At 39.1% G+C, this 27,999-nt stretch overlaps 1 protein-coding gene across 1 annotated transcript in view; it reads right to left on the bottom strand.

The window, feature by feature from the left end:
* TRPC6 (transient receptor potential cation channel subfamily C member 6) overlaps window positions 1-27,648 on the bottom strand; it is a 154,116-nt gene extending 126,468 nt beyond the window's left edge. Inside the window, exon 1 of the mRNA XM_049889502.1 lies at window positions 27,149-27,648. Within this exon, the coding sequence (XP_049745459.1) occupies window positions 27,149-27,309 (161 nt within the window). The 5' untranslated portion in view covers window positions 27,310-27,648. The remainder of the gene's footprint in view (window positions 1-27,148) is intronic.
* Window positions 27,649-27,999: the final 351 nt, after the last annotated feature.

The following is a 27,999-nucleotide window of genomic DNA, read 5'->3' as shown; positions in this document are numbered from 1 at the left end:
AATTCCAACTCATGGCAACCCCATGTGCTATAGAGTAGAATTTCTCCATAGGGTTTTCTTGGCTCGAATCTTTACAGAAGCTGATTGCCATGCCTTTCTTCCAGGGTACCACTGGGTGAGTTTGAACCAACAACATTTAGGTTAGTAGTTGTACACAAACCGTTTGCACCGCCTATAGAGGTATGTATAGCGCAGAATAAAATACAGAAACAGACACACTGAATTCTGCCTGAGTTGAAACTGAATTCACAAGGGAGACAACTTTTAATTTGTCAAGGAGCCAAAAATTCATTGCCGTCGAGTCGATTTCAACTCATAACGATCCTATAGGACAGAGTAGAACTGCTGCATAGAGTTTCCAAGGAGTGCCTGGTGGATTTGAACTGCTGACCTTTTGGTTAGCAGCAGTAGCTCTTAACCACTACACCGCCAGGGTTTCCCATCAAGGTTCAAAGGGGCCTAAAAGTAAAGGGGAAGAAGGATCAGTTTTCCGGTTAGATGGACCAGTATATGCAATGAAATTGATGTATGAGACAATGTGTCTTCTCAACAGGAAGAAGTGAAAATGGAAATCGTTTCTATTTCACTTCTGCTCTTTTATTAAGGGATAAGTTGCAGAGAAGCTGGACAAAAGAAATGTTTTAAATTTGCATACATGTATTTTTTTCGGCATTCATGTTATTCTTGGTTTATTTCCTAGGCACATAAGCTTTCTCCAAAGTCGAACAACAAAGGAAAATTAATCTATTAAAAGAACAAGCAATAGCCTGACTATGCTGGAATCCTTAATGTTTCCCGTGCCGATATGAATCTACATATTGAACATATATAGACTGGGAACATGTGGTTGTCCCAGCACCAGTAAGAGGTACTGACCTCTACGGTTCTCCTCAGTGCCCTGGCCAGTTTCACCTGGTGCCTACCCAGGGTCAGGCAATAAGAAGAGGTAGATTATCAACCTTTACCTGCTTCACACAGTGTGAAAAAATTAAAAAAAAAAAAAAATACTGAAAAACAACCGATCAACACAATTTGTTATTAACTAAAAGTTAAAGAAAGTTATTCTAAACTCCAAGCCGAGGCAGATAACAGCTGGCCCAGCTTTCGAGCTGGGGTCTCCCGCAGTGGATCCCAGCCCTATACCTGCACCCTAGGTGTAGGCACACTGTCCCTCCCCTTGGCTCCCACCCCTCTCTCTCCTTTCTAATCTTGTCCTCTATGCCTCCGAGTCTTAAAAAGGCCACAGAATTTCATTCTGTGGGTTTCAGTTGTTCCACCCTGTATTAGCATTTACTTCTTGTTACCTAGATAGTACTGCTTATGATTTTCAGTGCTAGGACAGTGTGGGCTGATACTCACCGAGCCCTCACCATGTGCCAGGCCATTGAGAGACTGCAGAGAACAGGAGAGTCGCGGGCTTAGGAGCTCATTCTCTGCGTCTCATACATGATTGTGCACCTGACTTTCCTTCTGTGGATGCTTTAGGCTTGGTGTCAAGTGGTAGTGAAATAGGCAGGGAGCTCCATTTTGCTTCCTCTGTTCCAAATAACTCTCTTACCAACTTTGCCAGGTGGCATCCTACTCTTTCACCACTCTGAAAAGAACCTTCTTTCTCTTCTACTATTTTTAAAAAGCCTTCCTCTTGGCTATCCTAACTTCCGTTTCCCGTATGTGAATGATCCCATGTACTCAGTGTATTTTCTCATGGTCTGAATGTGGTGAGTGGCTGAGTTGATATTTCCTGTACATAGTCATCAATTCATTTATGTCATCAGCTTTCTCCTGTCCTGCTATACTCCTGAGTATATGACATGACCTAAGGTTATACAAAGTCATGGTTAAACATGACATTGTTTTGGAAGAAGGGGAGGTGAAAAACAATTTTGTTTTCAGATGAACATGAGTACATTATGGAATAAGTTGCAAACCTTTAAAGCAAAACAGATGTTAAAGAATACTTGTTCTTACAGTGGACTGTGCCAGATTTCTGTGAGAACCAGTTTTTTTTTTTTTTTCCCTTGCTATTGGGATATAAAATGTTGAGACTTTTATAAATAAAAAACTTTATTTATAAAACTTTGAGGCGCACTATTCCAGCTATTCCCTAGGGAATGGTTTTCCGAGAAGTTATCACTATAGATTTTAACAGAATAAATACTTTAAACCTTAAAAGCCATGACATATCATAGACAGACCTCTAAGTAAAGACAGGCTTTTTCAAACAGGGAGTTAACAGAATTTCTTGGAAATCTGGATGGATTTTATTGCAGTGAGTTTTCAAGACTTATTTCTTCATAAGGTTAAAAAAGTCTACTATCAATTCAGTCTGCCTTTTTTTTTTTTTCATTGTTCCTTTTTAAAGCAACAGCTGGTATCTTTGCGGCAAAGTATCATCAATCAGCCCAAGATGAGAAATAAAAATAAAACCTGTACGACACCAAGATGATAACATTTTTTTTTAATCAATAGAGTGGTAGATTTCATTATGGTGACATATTAGCGAGCAAAATTTGTTCAACCTCTAATTTAAGGGTTTCATGAAAATTGACTTTTTATTCTAAACCTTAAAAATAAAATGGTCTGTGGGTTAGGTCTGGTCTATAGTCCTCTTGGCTCATCTGGTGTTTTAAAAATCAGAACACTTCACACATAAACATTATTTCTGGCTTTTCTTAAAACATCAGAGGATTTAGGAACACTGGCCTCTAGTGCCTCATGGCTACAATTGGCCAGAGCTGAATCCAGACTGCCATTTTTATATAAAGCATCCTGTCAAGATCACTATGTCCCCAACACTCCCTGTCTTTACATCAGACTTAGTGTACTCATTCACATTACTTGCCTAGGCATTTGAGTTGACAAGACTGATTCATTCAGCCATACTTCCATCCATCAAACATTTTTGGATTCTGTGTGCTATGTACTGTTCTACAACTAATGGGTGTATTACCAAGCCCTAGCCCCTGCTCTCGAATACCCCAAAGCTCCATGAAGCAGACACAGAAACAAATCACTATACAGGCAGTCCCCGGGTTACAAACGGGATCCATTCCTGTGTCTTTAAGAATTTGTAGCTAAGTCGAACAGGTGCACGTGGTTCTTATTTACTCTTACTTTAGTGCAAGAAAAGGCTTGAAGTCTTTCCAGTGCTTTAAAAGCTGCCCATGCAGGAAGTGAAGGTGGTTTTGATGAAGAATTTTTTGTGGGTAGGGGTTGGTTCAATCATTTCAAAGTGAGGGCAAATTTACATAACATTAAAGGACAAGAAACCCTATGGGGCAGTTCTACTCTGTTCTATAGGGTCCTATGAGTTGGTAATTGACTCTAAGGCAACGGGAGTAGTTGTCCTTCAGTTGGACGTTCAAAACCGAGGAACTGCCTGTACTACTGTGCGGTAAGAGCAATGACAGAGATCTGCTCAGAACATTATGACAGTTCTGAGGAGAAGCAACTCCATCTGAAATGCAAAGAGAGAGCTCAGGGAAGAATTCTCTGAAGGGATGTGTCTGACAAAAAAGGGAGCAAGGGTAATCTAGGCAGATGGAATAATGTGATAAAGTCACAGAAGTCAGAAACACTGCTATAGTTACTGTTGGAACACAAAGACCAAGGAAGATGATGAGGGTAATGCTGGAGAAGGAAAACAAAGACAGACTGTAGAAGCCAGTTTACTGGGTTGTCCCACAGTAGAGCCTCAGGTTACATTTAATTGTTGCCAGTGAGTTAATCCACATATAAGAACGTTCACTATCATTAACTAATTTGAATTTAAAAACTTTCTAAAATGAATTATGTATTTCTCTCCTTTCTTAAATTACATACAGAATACTTAATTTATTTCTTTTGATGGCATAATGGTACCATTATTAATGTCAATCATTATATTAAATATTGTGCTGCCAATAAGATATCAATGCTATAAGTATATCTGAGGATTATGGGACTTCTCCACCTACGCTAATAATATTCTATTTGAGAAGTTTCTTATTTTTATGGAGAAAGATTATGCAAACTGACAGTAATTGAAAGTAAGAAGTCTCCAGTAGTGATTCCCTCTTCTAATATGTTGTTTTGGATATACTATAGGCTGGTACTAAATGACCAAGCTCATTAGAAATATATAAAATTAGGATGATCATTCTTATAAACTGTATGCATGAGCTTTATGCTAACTCATTTATTTACCTGGAAGCCCTGCTCCCCTAATTTTTTAAACTTGTTGCAGATTCTTGAGTAGGTTGGACAACAGTGGTTCTCATCCTTTATATCCTTTTAATCTACATCTAATAAACTGACAGATGTCAGCCTAAAGGGACTGAGTTGGTTATAGATGGTATAACCATAACTATAACCCATTGCCGTCGAGTCAATTTCATCTCGTAGCAACCCTACAGGACAGAGTAGAACTGCCCCACAGAGTTTCCAAGGAGCACGTGGTGGATTCAAAGTGCCAACCTTTTGGTTAGCAGCCATAGCTCTTAATCACTACACCACCAGGGTTACCTATAGATGGCATAAGTTGGGTTATACACAATTCTTACCCCTCTCTCTCTTTCACTCAGGAAAACATATGAGAAGGATATCCATATAAAGGAATCTTGGGGGTAACTTAAATTTCAAAAATTTTACTTTAAATAAAAGTAATTCCTTTAAGATTGTGGTCCTTTAACTCTTATTATTGATGAACTGCCTGCCTGGAATACACCTCGCAAATGCCTAAGACGCACCACGGCATAACAAAAAGGAGGCCATGGTTGCTTGGATTAGGGGAGTGAACTTGTGGTGAAATAACTATTCTGAGGCACTAAAAATTCAAACCTGCTTTGACTATCTTGGCTCCTAATCCTGACTTCTTATTCCTCCTCTTATCCTCCTGAAAATGGATAGGCCAGGTCATAGAAAGGAAGAAGAGACATAAGAGATTTTAAAATAAAGGTTTATAACTGAAGAAAGAAAGAGATTCAAAAGGAAGATAAGCAACTACAGTGGAAATCACCTAATTTCAAAGGCACTTGCCAGGATGGGAATTAGCAGTTACGTACTTAGAAAAAACATCAATATGGGGCAGTCCCTAAATTGAAGAAGTTATGAGTTCACCATGATTCCCAGAACAATTCCAGGGTACATTCCCTGGCAAATCACACGCTCTAAAATTATTTCTTTCGCTGTTCTCTTTCCTTTTTACTCTTCTCTTTACATGAAAATGCTTATTTCTGTACAACTGCAATTCTAGAGCAAGTGGATTAAATTTTTCTCACACATATGTATACCAAAAATCCTAGTTTGCCTAATAAAATAATCTAAGCCATACTCTGTGTGGGGAGTTATCTACCGTTGTGAGTTGAAGCATAATAGGAAAAGTGCCTTTGTCCTTGTTTCTGACACCTTTGAACTATGATACTGGAGAGTGGATCTTAAAAATACTTTGTCCAAAAGAGGACAGAGTAGTAATTAAGGGTATAAACTCTGGAGTCAAATTGCTTGGGTTTGAATTCCAGCTATGCCAATTACTTATGTGACTTTGGGAAAGTTACTTTATATGTCTGTGCTTTCATTTCCTAATCTTTAAAATGGAGATAATAGGACCCACACGTACCACCTAGGGGCTCCCGTAGGAGAGTCAGAAATTGTTGCCATCAAGTCAATTCTGAATCACAGTGACCCTACAGGACACAGCAGAACTGCCCCCAAAGGGTTTCCTAGTCTGTAATCTTTACAGAAGCATCACTACTTCTGTCTCCCAAACAGCCTATGTGTCAATTCCAACCACTGACCCTACATAAGCAGCCAAGTGCTTAACCATTTCACCACCAGGGCTTCTTCTACAGGATTGTAAACCCAAAACCCATTGCCTTCAAGTGAATTCCAACTCATAGCACAACCCATAGGGTTTCCAAGACCATAATCTTTACGGAAGCAGACTGCCACATCTTTCTCCTGTGGAGCAGTTGGTGGGTTCGAACCACCAACCTTTCAGTTAGCAGCAGAGAATTATTTTATTTAAAACTAATTTATGTAGCTTTGTTTTGTCTCAGAAAATGTTGATAGAGTAATCAATAAAAGGCTATCAAGAAAAAAATACGTGTAGCATGAGGGTTAAATTACATGGAGATACGATTTTATGTAAAATGTTAGTTTAAAAAGAGTTTGTGTAGTTTAATGGTGATGAATATTACATTGCTATAGCATTTAGGGAGCCTTGGTGGCATAGTGGTTAAGAGCTCGGCTGCTAACCAAAAGGTACCACCAGAGGTACCTTGGAAACTCTATGGGACAGTTCTACTCTGTCCTATAGGGTCACTATGAGTCAGAATTGACTAGACAGCAATGGTTTTTTTTTTTTTTAAAGCATTTAGATTTAATGAAATACATTTTTAAAGGGATAGAACAGTTTTGTTCACAAATGTTAATTTTCTCAGTATGTTAACAATTAACATTCTTTGTAACTAAACTTACGATGAAAACTTTTAGATAGTAACATAAGATGTGTGGGGTATACAACTGTTCAACACTCTTTTAGGATAAACACAAACTGAATATCTTCAAAAAACCTGCTGCCATGAAGTCGATTACAACTCACAAGCGACCCTATAGGACAGAGTAGAACTGCCCCATAAAGTTTCCAAGGAGTACCTGGTGGATTTGAACTGCCAACCTTTTGATTAGCAGCCGTAGCTCTTAGCCACTAAGCCGCCAGGGTTACCACCAGCAATCCCAAGGAGTGGGATTACTGGGTTATAAAATATTCTCATCTGCACCTTTACTAAGTTTTGACAATTTTTTTTTTTCTAATGAGATCATGCCCCTTTGGTGTACACTCCCACCAACTGCGTATAGGGTTTCATTGATCTGTATCATCAGATAACGCTTTTTTTTTTTTTTTTTTTTGCCAATTTGTGGTGTAAAATTATATGTCCTTGAGATTGTTTTGGCATTTTCAAGATTATTAGTAAAACTAAGCATGATAATTGGTCATCTGTGTTTCTGGTGCTTGGAGAAAGTTGCATGTGCCTTTGCCCATTTTTCAGGATATGTATACATTGTCAGTTGTCAATACATACTTCATTCAAGTCTCACTCCTTCCTGGACAACACAAGGACTTTAGAATTTTTTAAATCTGATAACTTCCTACCAGCTTACCTGATAATGTTCAGTATTTTAGTCTGTTCTCTTTTTTAACCCATAATTTAAGCATTACTATACTACTTATTAAATACACAATATTAATTTAAATTTACCTACGTATTTATCAATTTCATTGCTCACCATTCTTTTTGTATTTCAGCCTTTCTCTAGGATAATTTTTCAATCTTTCTGAAGTAAAGTACATCTTTTATAAGTTCATGTAGTGTAAGTATGTTGAGAGCTACCTGGCCAACAGACTGGAAGAGATCCATATTCATGCCCATTCCAAAGAAAGGTGATCCAACAGAATACAGAAATAATTAAGCAATATCATTAGTATCACACGCAAGTAAAATTATGCTGAAGATAATTAAAAAATGGTTGCAGCAGTACATCAACAAGGAACAGTCAGAAATTTAAGCTGGATTAGGAAGAGGACATGGAAAGAGGGATATCACTGCTGATGTCAGATAAATCTTGGCTGAAAGCAGAGAATACCAGAAAGATGTTTACCTGTGTTTTATTGACTACGCGAAGGCATTCAACTGTGTGGATCATGGCGAATTATGGATAATATTGTGAAGAATGGGAATTCCAGAATACTTAATTGTGCTCACAAGGAAACTGTACTTAGACCAAGAGGCAGTCGTTCAAACAGAATTAGGGGATATTGTGCAGTTTAAAGTCAGGAAAGGTGTATGTCAGGGTTGTTATCATTAATATCCAGAAATATGTAGATGACACAACTTTTCTCCCTGAAAGTGAAGAGGACTTTAAGCACTTACTCATGAAGATCAAAGACCACAGCCTTCAGTATGGATTACGCCTCCACATAACGAAAACAAAAATCCTCACAACTGGACCAATAAGCAACATCATGATAAACAGAGAAAAGAATGACGTTGTCAAGGATTTCATTTTACTTGAATCCACAATTAAAGCAAGCAGCAGTCAAGAAATCAAAGGATGCACTGCATTGGGCAAATCTGCTGGAAAAGACCTCTTTAAAGTGTTGAAAAGCAAGGATGTCACCATGAGGACTAAGATGCGCCTGACCCAGGCCCTGATGTTTTCAATTGCCTCATGTCCATGGTGGACAATGAATAGGGGAGACCGAAGAAGAACTGATGCCTTTGAATTGTGGTGTTGGGAAGAATACTAAATACACCATGGACTGCCAGAAGAACGAATAAGTCTGTCTTGGAAGAAGTACAGCCAGAGTGCTCCTTGGAAGTGAAGACGGCGAGACTTAGTCTCACGTACTTTGGACACGTTATTAGGAGGGATCAGTCCTTGGAGAAGGATGTCATACTTGGTAAGGTAAAGAGTCAGCGAAAAAAAGAGAGACCCTCAAGATAGATTGGCACAATGGCTGCAACAATGGGCTCAAGCATAGCAATGATTGTGAGGATGGTATGGGACTGTGCAGTATTTTGTTCTGTTGTACACAGGGTCACTACGAATCGGAACCAACTTGATGGCACTTAACAACCACAAAAACAATGTTGGTGATAAATTCTTTTTTAATTTTCCTGAAAATGTCTTTATTTTAGCCTCTTCCTTGAAAGAAAATGTTGCTGAGTACACAAATTTGACATGGCTTTTAACTTATTATTCTATTATCTTCTGTCTCTCATTATTGCTGTTGAGAAATCTGCTGGAAAAAAAAAATGTCTTTTCTTGATAGCTGATCTGCATTTTTCTCTCTGGTTGTTTATATTTTTGGCAATTTAATTTCACTGTATGTAGGTGTGGATTTCTATTTATTTATCCTCTTTGGTATATGTTGTGCCTCCTGTCTATAGCTTCATGTCTTTCACCAATTTTGGTAAAGTACTCAGCCATTATTTTGCCAGTTATTTCCTCAATTACATTCTCTTTATCTTTGCTTATGGGACTTTGATTGTATGTAAGCTAGTCTTTCTCATTTTAGCCTCCATATTTCTTAACCTCTCTTACATTTTACATTTCTTATCTCTCTGTGCTGCATTCTGAAAAACTTCTAGTTTCTATCTTTGAATTCACTAATTCTTTTCAGCTGTGTCTAATCTTCCACAAATAGCTCTAATCTATTGATTTTTTAAAATTATATATTTTTTTTTTCTGCAAGTTGTATTTGTTGGTTTTGTTTACTTTCAAATATGGCTGCTCATTTTTTATAGTTTGCTTGTTTATTTTGGGGATGCCATCTTTTATTTTTTTATACAATTCATGCAAAGTTATTTTATGTTTTTTATCTTTACTCCATATGTTGAAGTCCTTGGAGATTTAGTATCTTGTTTTTTAATTCTACTGACTCTCACTCATGATGGCTGTTTTCTTGTGTATTTAATACAAATTAAATGTGCATTCATAATGAAACAGCACAGATTTGTAGATAACCCAAGGACCAGGAATTAACTGAGGAGTCTTAGGTACAAGTCATAGTCTTATAGTCATTGTTTTAAGAAACTCTCATCTTTCAAGAGAGCTCACTGCTCACAACAGCTTTGTGTATACGTGTGCGTATGTGTATATTCAGTTGTTGGGTTGAAGATTTCCATTACTGCCTGCGAGGACAGAAATATATTTTATGAAGGATCTAGTTCTTTTTTATATTAGGATGACCTCCAAGATTATCTAGTCCACTATATTGCTGGAGGTACAATTTCAAAACAAGTATTCTTTAAACCTTATAATATCAGGGGAAAAAAAAAAAAAAACATAGTTAAGTGATAATAAGTTTAGTTAATAGCAGAAAATTCACCCTTTGGGGGATTTTGCTCCATAAAATCTTGAGTGATTTGAAACAGGATAAACTTCCTCTATATTTTCTGAAATTACAGAACTCAAGATTATACTGAGACTCTTAATGAGGAAGAAGGTCAACATTTGGATAAAAATAAAAGTTAAACAAATTCCTTTACTCCCTAGTTTAAATATGAAATCACTGTATTATGTTTTTATTTAAGAAATACACTGTGCCACTAGGGTTCCTTTACCTTTTATATTTAAAAAAAAAAAAAATTGCCATTGAGTTGATTCCAACTCATAGTGACACTATAGGGAAGAGAACTGCCCAACAGGGTTTCCAAGGAGCAGCTGGTGGATTCAAACTGTCAGCCTTTTGGTTAGCAGCCAAGCTCTTAACCACTGTGCCACCAGGGCTCCTACCTTTCATCTAGTAGGTATTCAATGGGCATTTGCTGAATTAAACTATAGTATTTCCCAATTTTCTGATAACATCTGGTCATTGGATCCTAGTCAGAAAAAGGAATTTCTAATCTCATATTTGTGTTAATTTGTATGAATAAATACACAGTAATGGTTTTCTTGATTAAAATTAGGTCCATTTTATAATTATGATTTTCATAGTGAATCTAAAATAGCTGAAACAATAGGCTTTCAAAACTGATACATATTAGAATCATCTGGGAAAATTTAAAAAATATGGGTTCCTAGGCCCTACCCCCAGAAATTCTAATTCAGTTGAACTCTAGTAAGGCTTAGGGGTCCTATATTTTTCCAAATCATCCAGATGATTCTGATACATAGCCAGATTTGAAAACCACTGATTTAAATATATTTCAATCCAAATCACCTGGTATACATGTTTAGACATGAGATTCCTAGTATTTCCCCTGTGATCACATCATTTAATGTGCAACTCTCTTCCTTCAGTAATATATCTCTCTATATATTGCTCTCTGTTTTTTCCTGAGGGCTGTATCAGACTCTTGTGAGTAAGAAACGAGGTTGAAGATAATTTCCAAGTCCATCTGGGCATAAGAGCAACTGTCATCCAATTTGAAACTAATTGACCTAATTTCTAGAAAAGAGACTACAATGCAAATCTACTAAATGACTTTGTAAGTTTTGCCCAGGTACAATTTGGTCCAAATAAAAATTTTACTATCAATAATTTGTGACTTTTAGATCATTTTCACTTAATCACTCTTTCCTCACTCTCTTGCTTTTAAGTTGTGTACTTCATTTAAGCATTTAAGACTTTCTTAAATAATAAGTTTTGACCTCAGGAAGTTGGGTTTTTTCAAATCATTTCAAGTTAAATTAAATAAAAATTCAAGTACCTTTTCTCTTGCCATTTTAATAAAATATTCCAATGGGTATTCCATTAAAATGACATAAGGAAAAAAGTTTTTGTATTAATATTTTCTTGTTTGTGGAGTTAGTAAAAAATATTGAAAAGACACCATTTTAGGGATGAAGATTTTGGGTTGAAGAGTGAATGAACAGAGCTATCAAAAATGCATCAAATAATGTGAGCTGCAAAAATATAAAACTCTAATACTGTAATGTTTCTGAAATGGCTAATATAAAAACATGGCACCGGAAAGGCAAGGTCTAGCAATACCATACAAGCGCCCCTAGAGGACAAAATTTTAGAGTTAAGGTCAATCCACTGAAATCACTTGTGTGAGGGAGGCATTGATTCATTTATCCGACAAATATTTATTGAGTCCCTGCCAAATGCTAGCCACTCTTTACAGACTAAATACCTGTCCTAATGGAGCTATCATTCTACTGGAGGAGAAGTAGTGTGGAACTAAACCTACTGCCATTGAGTCGATGCCAACTCATAGTGACCCTATAGGATAGAGTGGAACTGCCCCATAGGGTTTCCAAGGACTGGCTGGTGGATTCGAACTGCCAACCTTTGGTTAACAGCCGATCTCTTTATCACTGCAATCCAGTGCAGAACTACGAGGGTCAAAATAAACCAACGACAGTTGAATCTGAGTTCAAATAGTGGTTCGGATACTTAAGAGCCGCAAGTTTCTGGGAAGTTACTTTACTTTTCTGAACTTCTGTTTCCTCATTACCTACATTACCTACAACACGGCTTTGCTCTGAGGATCAAATAAGCTAATGTAAATAAGGTAGAAGAGTGGCATGAACTTATCTGTGTTTAAAAGTCAGCTGGAAAATGAAGTCCAAACCTATTAAATTCTAATCAGATCATAAAAGATATTATTTCCCTTGCAATCATTCCCATTTACACTAACTCTAGCACAATTAACACCACATTTCATTGACTCTAAGGCACACGTTTCTCCCATTTTAATTTCTTTGGAATTGGAGTTTATCTTATTATCTAAGCCATCTTTAATTGCTGTCAGTCAGGTGTCAGTCATTACTGTGACAGTTTTCATTGCCAGTGCATGTACAAGCATTAAAAGCAGTGGTATCCAAAGAAGAATGAAGAACACCAAAGACACGAGGTAATTATAAGCCCAAGAGACAGAAAGGGCCACATAAATCAGAGACTACATCACCCTGAGACCAGAAGAACTAGGTGGTACCTGGCTACAACCGATGACTGCCCTGACAGGGAACACAACAGAGAATCCCTGATGGAACAGGAGAACAGTGGGATGCAGACCTCAAATTCTCGTAAAATGACCAAACTTAATGGCCTGACTGAGACTGGAGGGACCCTGGAAGTCATGATTCCTGGACCCTCTGTTAGCCCAAGACTGGAACCATTCCCGAAGCCAACTCTTCAGACGGGGGATTGAACTAGACTATGAGACAGATAACAATACTAGTGAGGACTGAGCTTCTTGGCTCAAGTAGACCCATGAGACTATGTGGGCAGCTCCTGTCTGGAGGCAAAATGAGAAGGCAGAGGGGGACAGCAGCTGGCTGAATAAGACACAGGGAATACAGGGTGGAGAGGAGGAGTGTGCTGTCTCATTAGCGGAAGAGCAGCTAGCAGTACATAGCAAGGTGTGCATACGTTTTTGTAGGAGAGACTGACTTGATTTGTAAATTTTCACTTAAAGCACAATTTAAAAAAAAAAGTCAAAAAAAAAAAAAAAAAAAGCAGTGGCATCCAAAGTTTTAGAATTAAATTTCAATGGCTGGAAAATAAATCCTGGAAACAGCTGTAAAGCATTCCTTACAAACCTAAGAAATAAATGTGTGTGGGTATGTCTGTGCTTGTGTATGTATGAGTTAGGGAGGGCAGAGAGTATGTAGGAAGCAGAGATGAATCAGACTTGTTTAGCAAAATTCTGGAACTATTAGTCAATAGAGTTATTTCCATACAATTACAAAGCCAGTCAAATTGCCTAGTACCAAAAGCTTTTTGATATTCCATGGATTCTTTGGGCTCTTTAATGAAATGCATCACTAATGTTCTTTTTGGTACAGAGGACAATACCATATGGAAAAACATGAACACCAAAGATTGTGGGTTGAAGAGTGAATGAAGAGAGTCCATTCCTGAACGTGAAGGAGCTGTAGGAATATCTTAACGAATTAATTTTGCTGATATTTTCCTTTTTATATGTGTATAAGAGTAACACATGATTCTAATACATATCTAATTAACCATAAAGAGATGTTTTAATAGGTTTCTTAAAGGAACATAAAATATCAGGACAGCAGCTACCATTACTGAACATTTTGACCAAATATTCTATAGAAGAATCCTGATCAAATAGGAGAAAATGCAGAACAGGATTTCAAAATCTTATGGAATTCAGGCTTTCTGGAACCACTGAAGCTGGAAGAATCCCCAAAACTGTTGCTCTGAGATTATCTTTAAACCTTAAGCCAAAAAAATGCTCTGATGTTTTCTTAAAACCAAACTGTATTTTAGCTTAACTAGTAAAGAATGTCTGCCTTGAGCACTGTGTTCTTTTAAGATCTATACCCATAAACCCAAAAACCCACTGCCATCAAGTAGATTCCGACTCATAGCGACCCTATAGAACAGAGTAGTACTACCTGATTGACCTGGTGGATTTAAGCTGCCAAGCTTTTGGTTAGCAGCTGTAGCACTTAACCCCTACGCCACCAGAGTTTCCAAAGATCATCTATATGGGATCAAATTCTGCAACTCAAAAGACTAAATAGGAAATTTGGCAAGCAGTGAGTTTATGTTAATGGAAAAGAAACAACTGGGAAAAGGAGGATTAGAATGTTTTGCTGTGTATATTCTCAACAATAACAACAAAAATAAGATAAATTATAAAATATATATATATCAGGGTAGGTTACAATGAATAGAAGCTTAGACTTAATGAAATCTGATGTTCAGTGTTCCTAAATATGGTGCCTGCCACACAGAAGGAACATAAACAAGTATTTGTTGAATGAAATTAACTCTTCAGGATAGAACATACTGTCTGGTCTTGAAAGCCCCTCAAAAAAAGGATTCCTGCAGAAACCACTCCTCTGGGTGGTAATAGGGATTCTCACGCTACCCAAGGATCAGCCATTCATAGTCACCACTGCCGCCCTTCAACCCATCCAATGCAAAATTCTGTTTCAAAGGAAGCTAACATTGTAAGAATAAAAATGAGTTTTAGCTTAACTGCCTAAAAAAAAATTTTTTTTAATAACTTTAAAAATCATGTCATTTCCAGTTCTTATTATAACTCTCAAGATAATTTTGTTAGTAATTCCCATGAAGAAAACTCTTACCAGTTTTGGCCAAGGGTTTGGTACTAACCTGCTACATGTTAGGACAAAATGTTCTTTGTGCTGCAAACCAGAGCAGCTGTAAATGAAACATGATATTGCCTTGAATAGGCAATCAATCCTGACATGATTATACATACTGTAATTGATATCTGGCAATATACACATTCAGATGGGTTCCATGTAAAATGATTTCAAATAAATTACTCTAATCCTGCAATAATATCTCCAGTTTCACACTATCATTTATATCAGATAAGAATCTTTGATAAAACTGCATTATATCATAGAAACAATCCCATCCACACGATAGAATTAAAAGAAAGTTTTGTCTCTGGTACTCTTTAAGTCATGATCAGTTGTGGATCATTTGGTAGAATCAGTAAGTAATCTACAGACTACTTGGTTTTGGTACATTCATGTTCTTCCATTGGAGACAAAGATTGTCAGTTTCTCAAATCCTATTTTTTTTACACTGCTGATTGAAATAAATGATAAGATGAAATCTCCTTTTTTCTTATCTCTGCCAGCTACTAGCTGTGTAACCTCTGGTAAGTCATTTAACCTCTCTTTGTTGTGGTATTTTTTTTTTAATCAATAAAATTGGAATCGTAAAAGCACATATCCCATAAAAGGTTTGTTAAAATGATTAAATGAGTCAATACCTATAAAGCACTTAAAGGAAAAACCTAGGACATCAAAGCCCAATAAATGTTAGCTACTATTTTTATTATTATTGTACATAATCATATAAGGTCAACAGAGATGAATTAAAAAATAGATAAATGAATTAGTGAAAGAAGTAAGGGATGGGTGGAAGGGAGAGAGGCAGAAGCACTCTTGAGACAGCAGACACTTATTATTTTTGGTGATGGGAAAAGTAGCATTGAGAGTGGGTGACGTCCACACAGCTTGATCAAGGTAAATGATGTCACTAAAAGTGTGGAAGAGAAAAGGATATTTTTGGTAAAGGATATGACGAATATAATTTTGAAACATCACCAACAGCAATAAAAAAACATCTGTGTGGTTACACAAATATGTACATAGGCATATATATGTATGATATGAATATGTGGGTACATATATTTCTATGTGTGCACAGATAAATGTATTTATAGGCATATATACATACAGGTATGTGTGCATGCTTGTATATCCATATATATAACAAATCACATAGGGGACACAGTTACAGATACCTCTTAAACATAATCACACCTCATGAGATTGGTTTTCTGGTGAGGGCTTAGGACCATACTTTCGTGGGACGACTTGGTCAACTCGCATAATGTAGTTGATAAAGGGTATGTTCTACATCCCAATGTGGTGAACAGTGTCTGGGGTCTTCAAAGCTTATGAGTAGCCATCTATGATACAACTATTGATCTCTACTCATCCAGAAAAGAGAAAGAGGGAAACCAAAGATTCAGAGAAGAAAGCAGTCTACAGGACTAATAGTCTACATGAACCATGGCCTCATCTGCCCTGAGACTGGAAGAACTTGATGGTGCCTGGCTACCACTAATGACCATTCTGAGCAGGGCCACAAGAAATGGATCCTGAGAGAATGGAGAAAAATGTGAAACAGAGCTCAAATTCTTAAAAAATCCAGACTTACTGGACCAATTGAGACTAGACAACTCCCCAAGACTATCGCCCTGAGACACTCTTTAAACCTTAAACTGAAATTAGCCCTTGAGGTCACCATTTAGCTAAATAACGGATTGGCTCATAAATAAAGAGTATCACCCATGAGCAATGAGCTCCTTTAAAAAACCACCTATACGAGACCAAATGGACAAATATTATTCTAAAGCAAAGATTAGAATGTAAGGGGGCCAGGAAACTAGAATACTGGAAATGGTACAACCAGAAGAGAATAAATGAGAATGATGACACTTTGTGAAAAATGTAACCATATTACTGAATAATTTGTGCATAAATTGTTAAATAGGAACCTAATCTGCTGTGTAAATGTTCACCTTAAACACAATAAAATATTATTTTAAAATAATAATAAATAAATAAAAAGAAGAAATGGAACATAAGGCTTGCCCTTCAAGGGTAGCTAAGATTTCAATACAAAGAGAAGGTAGGGATGCTGAGCACAATTGTTGCTGCTACTGAGACAGAGCCCCCACGATGCTGTATTAAAAATTCTGTTTTCTTTGCTGAGCTTCCTCCCCCACAGTGTTGAATTAAAAATCCTGTTTCCTTTGCTGGGCTTCCTCTTCCCCAGCTTTGCATTCGAATCCTTCTTTTGCTTGGAGGTTATATGTAAACCCCATGGCGCCTGTATAGTGTGATTTAAGAATGTTGTTCACATAACTTATATGAACTCCCTACTTGTAAACCCCTTAAAAGTAACTTGCCTACCAGCCCTTGAAGAGCAGTCCTGGCAGCAACAGCTCCCACTGACTCCTTTTCCTTATACAAAGAAATAAAGGTGTATTTCCTGTTCTTCCACCTCGGTCCCTCGCTTATTGGCCAATACGAGTCATGCTGAGCAAAAACCTAGGATTCTACCCGGTTAACACTATTCATAATCTTTTCTTCCTGTCTTCTCCCTTGCAACCTGGAACATGACTGAGATATAATGAGCACAGCACAAGGAATCTTGTTTCAGTGGATCAGAGCCAACCTGTGGCTCCCAAGTACCTATGGAAAGGGAGAGGAGCAGGAGTGATGAGTGTGCCCTCCAGGAGCACCACCCACCTTGCATCCAGCTAAGCCTGGCCAAGCTTGATTGTATGGGATGCTGAGAGAGTCGGGAACACCGCACCCTGCCAGCTCTTCCATTCATGAGTCCCAGCTAGCACTATTTGACATGTATACGTCTTTGCCCACTTGAAAACAACTTGCTGGCCGTGTAACCTTCTGAATGTTGCTTAACATCTCTCAATTTCACCATTGTCATTTATTAAACGTACATTAAAAAAAAAAAAATAGCCACCTCAAGGGGCTGCTCTGAGGAACAAACGTATTTGTACGATGACTAGCAAAGAACTTGCTACACAATAGGTATTCAAAAAATGTTAGTCCTCCCAAATATGTGTAAATGTTTTGGAACAGTCCTATAGAGAAATAGCAAATTTCATTGAAATGGAAATATTTCTTTTTAACATTGTTTCTCCTCTTTGTCCTGGCTGAGGTGCCTGAATTAAGTAGAGAACAGTTATGCCCCAGTCATAGAGGTTGTTCGGATATCTGTGACACTTATTTCAATACGCTGCTCTAAACAGACAGACATTCTAGAAGGAATGTGATTCAATCCATTCCAACGGTTTAAAGAGTCTTGAACAGCATACCAAATTTTAGATGCTGAAGTTTAACTGAAATTTGGCATATAGATGAGCACCTTCCCATGTACTGAAAGCTGGCAGAAGGTGCCTAAACAAAGAGCAATCACAAATGGTAATTATATCCCACTGGATCCAATTACATTTAGCATTTTACATGAGAGAGGGAGAAAAACAAGAATAGACTCAAGAAACTGTTTTCCTTTTATGATTTCTACCCTTCAAGAAGCAAAGATGAATTGTCTTACACAGTTACTTCTTATTACTCAAAGAACATAACTGTCTACAAAAATTTATGTAATGTCTTCCTAGCCATAAACAAACATTCGGTTACAGAATAAATGTGAGCATTTAAGCACATCTGGCAATAACGCCACAACCTAGCACGCTGATCCCCCCCCAAAAATGTTTCATGATAATATCTGCTACCAAGGGATGTTAATTACTTCCAGCCAGGTGAGCTCACATGGTTTCAGTCACACATAACACAGACTTCCAAAGCAATAACTTATAAGAAACTCAGCATTAATCCAATTAAAAAAAAAAACCAATGCCGTCGAGTCGATTCCAAAGTGAATTCTGACTCCTACAGGACAGAGTAGAACTGCCCCATAGAGTTTCCAAGGAGCGCCTGGCGGATTTGAACTGCGGACCCTTTGGTTAGCAGCCATAGCACTTAGCCACTACGCCACCAGGGTTAATCCAAGTGGCTAGGGAAAATGCTGATTCCCAAACGGAGCAGGGCAGGGTTTCCAGAGGTGATTGTTAACCTTGCTTTTCCCTAGAGAGTAGTTTCCAAACTACAAACTCTTAGCCAAGGTTCTTAGATGTTGTTTCAAAGGACATGACAGATACTTGAATTCTCTCTGAATTCTAAACTACTACATACGTATAAGAAATCATGATATAACACAAGCTTTCTTTGATTTTATCTCTCATTTAATGAATATGTTCTGGTAAGAAAATGAGTTTATTTTATTTGAATTCATTTGGAAATCTTTTATACTGTTCCTCAGCTGTCATGTTGTGATGTGACTGTCCGTTTGGGGCCAGACAGTAAAGCTGCACCTGTGTAAGTGGTGGGGTTTTTCTTTAAAAGAGAGGACATACCTAATGTCATTCATCCAGGAAAGAAGGAGACCATAGAAAAATAAACGCAGTTTGAAAGGCAGATCTTGGACAGGAGAAAAAGAGGGGAGTCCCTTCTCTGCCTGGGCTAGACTCCTAAGGGATAATTTGATTGTTTGAGAATGCTCTGCGGATGGGAGAGAAGAATGCTCTCTGCTAGCTGGACAAAGACTCAGGCTCAGCAGGAGTCAGGCCTTAGGAGGGCTCCAAAAATGAACTGGACGAGCAGTTACAGCCAGCTAAGAGTTTCGTCTCTACGTTAATTCTCTTTGGTTACCTCTGAGCATTTAACAGGTCCTGGTAAAGATACAAGGAGCCCTGGTGGCACAGTGGTTAAGTGCTTGGCTGTTTATTGAAAGCTTGGTGGTTCGAACCCATCAGCCACTCCATGGGAGAAAGATGTGGTAGTCTGCGTCCATAAATATCACAGCCTTAGAAACCCTGTGGGGCAGTTCTATTCTGTCCTACGGGATTGCTATGAGTCAGAATCAACTCAACAGCAACAGGTTTTGGTAAAGAGACAAGAGTCCCTGGGTGGTCCAAGCTTTAATGCACTTGGCTGCAAACTGAAAAGTTAGAGGTTCACGTTCACCAAGAGGCACTTTGGAAGAAAGGTCTGGCAACCTACTTCTGAAAAATCAGCCATTGAAAATCCTGTGGAATACAGTTCTACTCTAACACATATGGGGTCGATGGCAACTGGTTTTGATAAACAAATAGCCTCATCTTAGGTGCACATAGACAACTTTAAAGGAGACTGGGGCTAGAGGAATAAAAGGAAAACATGGTAGTGACAGCAGTGATTACTGAGAGATCCCCCAGGAGGCGAATCTCAGTGGACAGGCAGCTGGAATATAAGATGCAGATACCTCCTTCCATGTGGAGACTCACCTTCTGCCAGATGCTATTGCATTAAAATAGCCAGCACCACTTTATCCTTATTAGGATAAATATTGATGAAAAGGACCATGTCTTTGTTGAGGAATAAATTAATTAGTACCTTCTACTTGTTTTTTTACTTGCTAGCCAACTACGGCAAGTGTAGGATGATGGATAACCACACTTCTGGCGGCTTACAGTCTAATGGGGGAAAGAGATATGTGAATAAATAACTGTAAAAATAGTGTTAACAGATGCTCGAATAGACATATATGAGACATATGAAGGCAAAAAATGAAGGAGAGGTAATAAGCCTATAATGTGATTTACTGGGGAACCCAGCACAACTTGTAGAAGGCAAGGTCATGGAAACTCCATAGACACATCCAAACTCCCAGAGGGACGAATTGCTGGGGGGATCACGGTCTCAGGGAACATCTAGCTCAATTGGCATAACAGAGTTTATAAAGAAAATGTTCTACATTCAACTTTGGTGGGTGGTGTCTGGGGTCTTAAAAGCCTGTAAGTGGCCATCTAGGATACTCCACTGGTCTTACCCCTTCAGGAGCAAGGAAGAATGAAGAAAACTAAAGATACGAGAGGAAAATTTGTCCAAAGGACTAATGGCCCACATCTACCACAGTGTCCACCAGACTGAGTCCAGTAAAACTAGATGGTACCCAGCTACCACCACTGACTGCTCTGACAGGGATCACAATAGAGGGTCCTGGACAGAGCTGGAGAAAAATGGAGAACAAAACCCTAACTCAAAAAGAAAGACCAGAGTTGCTCGCCTGATAGAGACTGGAGAAACCCTAAGAGTATGGCCCCCAGACACGCTTTCAGCTCAGTAATGAGGTCAGTCCTAAGGTTCACCCTCCAGCCAAAGATTGGACAGGCTCATAAAACAAAACAAGACTAAAGGGGCACACCAACCTAGGGGCAAGGACTAGAAGACTGGAAGGAACAGAAAAGCTGGTAGTAGGGAACCCAAGGTTGACAAGGGAGAGCACTGACAAGTCGTGGAGTTATTAACCAATGTCATAAAACAATAGGTGTACTGTTTAATGAGAAACTAGTTTGTTCTTTAAACCTTCATCTAAAATACAGGAAAAAGAATTTTTTTTACTGTGATTCACAAGCCAGGTCCATACTCTTACTTCAATCTTTAACTTCTTTAAGAGAGGGAATTGTTCTATCAGCACATAATGACAGAAGAAATTTTCTAGCCCAAGGTCTGAATTTTTCATTCCCTTATCACCACCACTCTATCTATAAGTAAATGTGTTCAAGTGACTGAGTTTATTTTGCTTGAAGAAGGCTGGATTTAGGGGATATTATTTATCTGTGGTCTCTAACAGTAGGTTGATTCTTTTAAATCAGCAGTTCTAAGTCTGGGTGGGTCCTAAGTTTCATCAATGGGTAATATAAAATCCTCCTGAAATAAACCAAATTTTTAATGGATCCATGACTTACTAAAAAAGTCTTTTTTCTTTGGTCATGTCAAATAGGGGATATCTACATTTAAAAAATTCTGTCAGCAATCAAGCACCTACTTTGTATAAAACACTGTGTTAAGAACTACAGTGTAAACAATAATTTCATGTAAAAGAAAAAAACAGCTTTCACAAGCTACGCACTATATAACTTAAACATCAAAATACATTATGAGTGCATTTCTATTTTAAGTAATTTAAATTTTAAAACTTACTGGTTCAAATCCCTTGTATTTTACTCATTTTTAATATTTTATCTTTGGTGTTCTGCCATTTCAATACAGTGTGTTTAAAACTGAGTTTATTTTTCTGTATCCCACTAATAATTATACTTTTTGAGCGTGAGAATTCATCATTTTTGGAAAATTATCACCTATCATCCATTCAAATGTTGCCCTTCTCCTATTCTCTGTATTCTCTCCTTCTGGAGCTCCTAGTTTCTCATTCCATGACTCAATATTTTTTATGTTTTCCATTGCTTAATGTCTCTATATTGCATGCTGGGCATTATCTTGAACTATGCTCTGCCTAACCTGCTGTTTAACCCTTCCATTGAGTTTTTTTATTTCAATAACTACATTTTTTATTTAGTGATGTTCTATCTATTAGAACATTTGTTGTTTTAAATAAGTCTTGTTCTGTTCTTAGGGTTTGATTTCTTCCTTCATATTGACATTTTATATGCAATAATTTTATATTCTCTTCCATGCTGCTATATTATCTTAGTTATCTAGTGCTGCTGTAACAAAAATATCACAAGTGATGGCTTCAACAAAAAGAAATTTATTTTTTCACAGTTTAGGAGGCTATAAGTCTGAATCCAGGGCACAAGCTCTAGGAGAAAGCTCTCTCTATTCACCCTGTGGGAAAGCCCTTGTCTCTTTCAGCTTCTCTTCTTTGGTTTCTTGGTGATCTTCATGTGACATCAACCTTTCCACATTCCTGCTTGCTTTCTTCTGTGCCTAATCTGCTCTTTTACATCTCAAAAGTGATTGGCTTAAGAAACACCTTACAGGAATGGCTTCAGTTCTAAGTAAGCAGAGCATCTGGGGGTCATAGTTTTGGGGGTTTCTCTAGACTCTGTCAGACCATTAAGTTTGGTCTTTTTACATGAATTTGAATTCTGTTCCACACTTCTCTCTTATTTTGTCTGGGAGACTCTGCTGTGTTCCCCATCAGGGTGGTCATTGGTGGTAGCTGGGCACCATCTACTTCTTCTGGTCTCAGGCTGGTGGAGTCTCTGGTTCAGGTGGTCCTTTAGTCCTTTGGACTAGTATATGTGAGGGACATGCTTCTTAGTTCAATGAAATATATGAGACCAAATGGGCAGCTCCTGTCCAAAAGCTGGACAAGAAAGCAGGAAGGGACAGGAACTGGACAAATGGACACAGGGAACCCCAGGTGGAAAGGTGGAGTGTGCTGTCACATTACAGGGATTGCAACCAATGTCACAAAAAAATGTGTGTATGAATTTTTGAATGAGAAATTAACTTGAGTTGTAAAATTTCACCTAAAGCACACACACACACACACACACACAAAACACGCTACACTGATACGACCTCATTAACATCACAAAGAAAACATTACATTCACAGCTATAGGGGTTAGGATTTAGAAGACATATATTGGGGGGACAGAATCCCATCCACAACAATCTCAGCTTCTTAAGGATCCAATACTGCTGTTATGTCTTATACTAACTTTCACTTATGGTTTGTATAATCTGCTGACTCTCATTCACGGTTGATTGCTTCCTTGTATGTTTTGTCATTTATTTTAGTGAGTATATATTTATCAGGGTTTACTTTTTCCTAAAAATTCTTGGCAGTCTACATGGTTGGTACTATTCTTTGGTGGTACTGCGTTTTACTTTTCTAGCAGCCTGAGGGGTGTTTTTCAGCTTGCATAGACATATATTCCAGATATACGGAGGCAAAAATAAGGGAGAGGTAACAAGTATATAATAATTTAATGAATCATAGGCCTGAGTCCACACTCTAAGGATTAGAGGATTCCTTAGAGAATTTCTAGGTCCATTAAAAAAAAAAAAAGGTCATTTAGGTAGTGTTAAAACAACAAAAAACAAAACAAAGAAAAACCATGCAAGCCAAGGAATGAAATTCTTAGGCGAAGATTGCTTCTCCTCTTATTAATGTTTCTTGTTCTTACTCGAGCTGGTAGGCGTATTCTCTAGCCTAACTTTTCATTAAAATAAAGGGCCTATTTTTTACAGGAATAGGAATGTCTTGGTTCCAACTCTCTGCCTAGTCTGAGACCAAGACCTTAGTTTCTTTCTCTCCACGAGGACAACAGCCTCCAGTGTCTTGATTACCAAGAACCCTAACTCCCAAAGCCAACCACAGCATCAGTTCAGTCTACACTTTGGCTTTCATTTCTTTGTTTTCGGCACATGGTAATTCCCTCTATTTCTTTTAGAATTCGGTAATGTTTTAAAATCACTTTAAATATTTTATCCAGTATTCCTAGATGTTTGCAAACATAAGGTTTTTAGATAATCTCAGTCTATCGCACTGCCAAAGCTTTAGTTTAGAAACAGTTTACTGTCTCATTATTCATAATTACTTAGTCACTGAGTACTTCTCACGAAGAAAGTTTAGTTGGAATGTTTTTCCGATCTTGAGAATTTAGAAGTGCTTGATATTTCTTATATTCAGGGTTCTTCCCTGTGTTCAAAAGTGATGACTTCTTAGAAGCATATTTTCTGAGTAAATGAAGAAACTTTGTGTTACACCTTCTGGGATCTTGGCAGGACTTGGATCCTATCCTGCTAATCACCATTGCAAACTGACCACAATAGAACGATTAACTGATTTCCAAGTGAAAAGTTGGAAAAAGAAAACTTGAATAATTCCCTAAACACCATTTCCAAATGTTGTTACTTACACTATTAAGACCTGAGAATATTTAATTGCTCTCAACTGAGTTAATTTACCATAATTTCAGCAATAAAAGCTGCTTGAATATATGCAAAGATCTTTCTACATCAGTAAACTCTGAAACAGGAGTTTTTTTTAAGAGTCATAGAATTTATCCCACAAAAATGGCAATTTACAAAAATTTAGGATGTTACAAGAAAAATCTCAAGTTTGGGGAAACATCTGTTGCTGTCAAGTCGATTCCAACTCATAGTGACTCTATAGAACAGGGTACAACTGCCCCATAGACTTTCCAAGGAGCGCCCTTTGGTTAGCAGCCGTAGCTTGTAACCACTACACCACCAGGGTTTCCTCGGGAAAATGGCAATATATATACCAAAATCTACTAGTGATTGCCACTTTCATGAATATTACACCTTCAATTTTGCAAAAAGATATGAAATTGTTTAAATCACAATGTCAAAAGCATATGGAAGGATTTATTTATACTCTCTACCAGAGAAGTAATTTTATTTAGTCCATTCCCACAAATCATAGCTATGAAATAGTTTTGTTTATTGGTTACATTTTTGTTACTTGATTATTAAACTGGGAAGAAAAAAAAGACCACCTTGCCAGAGAAAACAGTGCATGAAAAATAACTATAGACTCTTTTGGAGATAATAGACTCAGACGAGACTAATTTGACTAATTCGATTCTGGGACTTGGTCCACTCCAACCTAGTATGATTCAGCCAACATGACACAGGGTGCTCATTATGAACTGAAAACACAAAAAAGAATTTCTGTTCATTTCTCTGCTGCTCAGGTCCATCTATTAAGAGTGGTCTGTATTTTCGGAACTAAGGGAGAAAAAGCTTATTCTCTAAATAGCAAATAATGTAAAAAAAAAAAACTAGATAAATCAATTTGGCAGTAAACCACATTTGAAGAAAGCAGTGGCAAAAAGTTTTCAGTACAACTTGGAATTCTGACTTTATTTCTCTATGGCTACTAATAAAAAATAACCACAATTGTTTAAATCAAATTATTTTTCCCATGAACACAGTAAAAACTGTTTATTGGGTGATCTGGTGATAAAAATAAAAAAGATTGTGTTCCTTTTTAAAAAGGGGTATGGCGTTTTAAAGTTAATTTAGCCTGCAGGTAACTTTACCTAACATAAAACCCTCAGGCTTAGTAGATTGGAAGTCTCAGCCAGCAAAAAAGAACTCCATCTAAATTTTAAATATATACCCTCTGACAAAGCAAATTTGAAGATGGCCGCATTAAGAATATCCAAGACTGATTTATTTTTCTTTCTACTGTTATTTTTTCTTATCATCTGTCTCCTTGCTACCCGAGTGTGCACAGTGGACAAGTAGCATCGACATCATCTGAGAGATTGTTAGGAATGGAAAATCCCCAGCTGTACCTAAAATCTGACTTAGGGTCTGCATTTTATCAAGATCCCTAGGTAATTCTCATGCCTGTTGAAGTTTGCGAAGCCCTGAACTATGAGAAATAGAAATATTTTCCAATTTAACCTTAGGTCCACGTTTTTTCTTGAAGTGAACATGAAAATGTCCTGAAATGCTACAGCTGTCAGTGATGCTTGCATAATTCTGTGTATATACTAAAAACCACTGCACCGTTCACTTTTAAAGTGGATTTTTATGGTACGCAAACATCTCAATTGTTTTTTTAAAAAGGAGGGCAAAGAGTAAGCTACAGTCAATGTTTTAAAAGTCCATAGCCCACGGATGAATAGAACCAGTTCCAACTTTTGTCTTTTATCTTGGGGGGGGGGACAGATGTACTGTTACCTGGGGCTCAGCTCTTCGAAAGGGATCCACAGCGGCTCTTGGCTCCAGAAGCCCTGGCCAGCACCCCTAAGGCCCACCCAGCCATCAAGAGGGTCCATGCATGGGGTGGAACACCCCTCCCCCTAGAGCTGCTTAGAGAGCTGAGAAATGCTTTCCTCGGGAAACCGCACGTGGATGGCTGTGACAAGTCAGGAAACTTGACTACTCAATTAAGAAAAGGGGCAAAGCGACAGAAACGCTATCTGCTAGCTGCACGTGCAGTCACAGGCCTGTGGAGGAGGGAAGACTTTTTTCTTCTTCCCTATTCCACCCTCCACCATCCACCCCTCCCCCAAAAAAGCCGACAAAGTCTCCGAAGTACGTGAAGCCCACTGCAAACAATCCTTTCTACAGTTCGCGAGTCTCCCCACCTGCACCCGTAACAGTCTTGTTTCTCAGTAAAAGCTTCGCACCACCAGTGCAGAAGCCTAGAGGTTCTATTTCTCTGCCTTAACCTCAACGTTCTCTGTCTCAACCTAAACGCCCAGGGTTGGGGAAGGGGATGTCCTCGGGACCACTAGCCAAGACCACCCACTGCCACGCGCGTCTTCGGCCTTTCCGGTTGTTCCGCGGGCTGCGGACCTGTGCGCGACACCTGAAAGAGGAGGGCCGGCAGAGCGTGTAGACGGCCGGGTGCGCGGGCTCCCTTGTTTTCCAGACGCACCAAGGCGACGCCAAGGACCCCTTAGAGTCAACTCTCCCGCATGGTCTGAGTCACGGGAACGCCAATTCGAAACAGTCCCCTGCCCAGATTATGCCTTTTGCTCAGCGACACTGGGTCTCTTTGAGTGGCGCGAAGTGAACTCTGGGCCGAAAAAATTGACCAGACATCTAATTACCTGCGGGTCCGATCACTAGGTGGTCTCCCACTCTCCGGGGCAAACATACCTATGCGTACTCACCGAAAGGAAACCCAGCCCGGCGCGCACCCCTGCCCTCAGTCAGGCACCAAACCACAGGCGCGCGGACCCTCGTCCGCACACTCCTGAGCGCACAGCTCCCCGCGGCTCAGCCGCGCCACCCGCCCGCGGAGCCCGACTTACAAGCAGGGGTAGTAGCCGTAGGGAAACTGCGTACAGCCGTCGTCTCCCAGCTCCGAGTCCATGAGCAGATAGTCCTGGCTTTCGTTGCGCCGCGCCCCGGCCCCGGCCGCGGCCGGGAGAGAGGTGCCCCTCCGGGGCCCGAACGCCAGGCTCTGGCTCATGGTGGGAACGCGGCACTGGCCTGGGTTCCGCTCTCGGGGGAGGAGCCTCCGCAGTTCGAGCGGGGATCCAGCGCGGGGCCCGGCGCGGAGGGTCTTCTCACCGGCCGGACGGGCCTGGGGCAGGCGAATGCCCAGGGGACGAGCTGCAGGCAGGGGGTGGGGACGCTGGCGGGCTGGGCTCCGCGAATGGCTCCCCCGGTGGCCGGTAAGAAGCCACCACTTCGGGGGCCAGAACCGGAGCTTTAACCTGAGTGCGTACAGACGAGGGGACCCAGCAAGGAGGCGGCCACCGCTCCCGACCGAGAGCACAGGCGGGGCCGCTGGTGACAACGGAGCCTGAGAGGGAGACAGAGCTGAAGAGTTACTATGTCAACCGAGACTCTCCAGCCCTCCGCTCCCGCCTTCTTCCCCCGCGTCCTCCGTCATGAACCCCACCTTTAAAGGGATGGGAAGGACGTTCTAGAAAACAGCCAAAGCCTGTCCTGTAGCCGCAACTTTCGAGACCAGGGTGAACTTAAACTAGGAAGAGCCAGACACTCTGGGGGCTTTATTGCTTCCAGAGTCTACCTATTTTAAAAAATGACGCAAACTGAGAACTTTCTAGGAAGCTTCGCTTGAGTAAGACTGTTGAAGAGCTAAGGAAACCGTTTGTTTGTTTGTTTGTTTGTTTGTTTGTTTGTTTGTTTGTTT

Source organism: Elephas maximus, chromosome 7 (assembly GCF_024166365.1).
Source record: "Elephas maximus indicus isolate mEleMax1 chromosome 7, mEleMax1 primary haplotype, whole genome shotgun sequence".
In the NCBI taxonomy this organism is placed as follows: domain Eukaryota; kingdom Metazoa; phylum Chordata; class Mammalia; order Proboscidea; family Elephantidae; genus Elephas; species Elephas maximus.
Note: the sequence above shows the minus strand (reverse complement) of the source record. Positions and strands in the feature narration are given on the sequence as shown.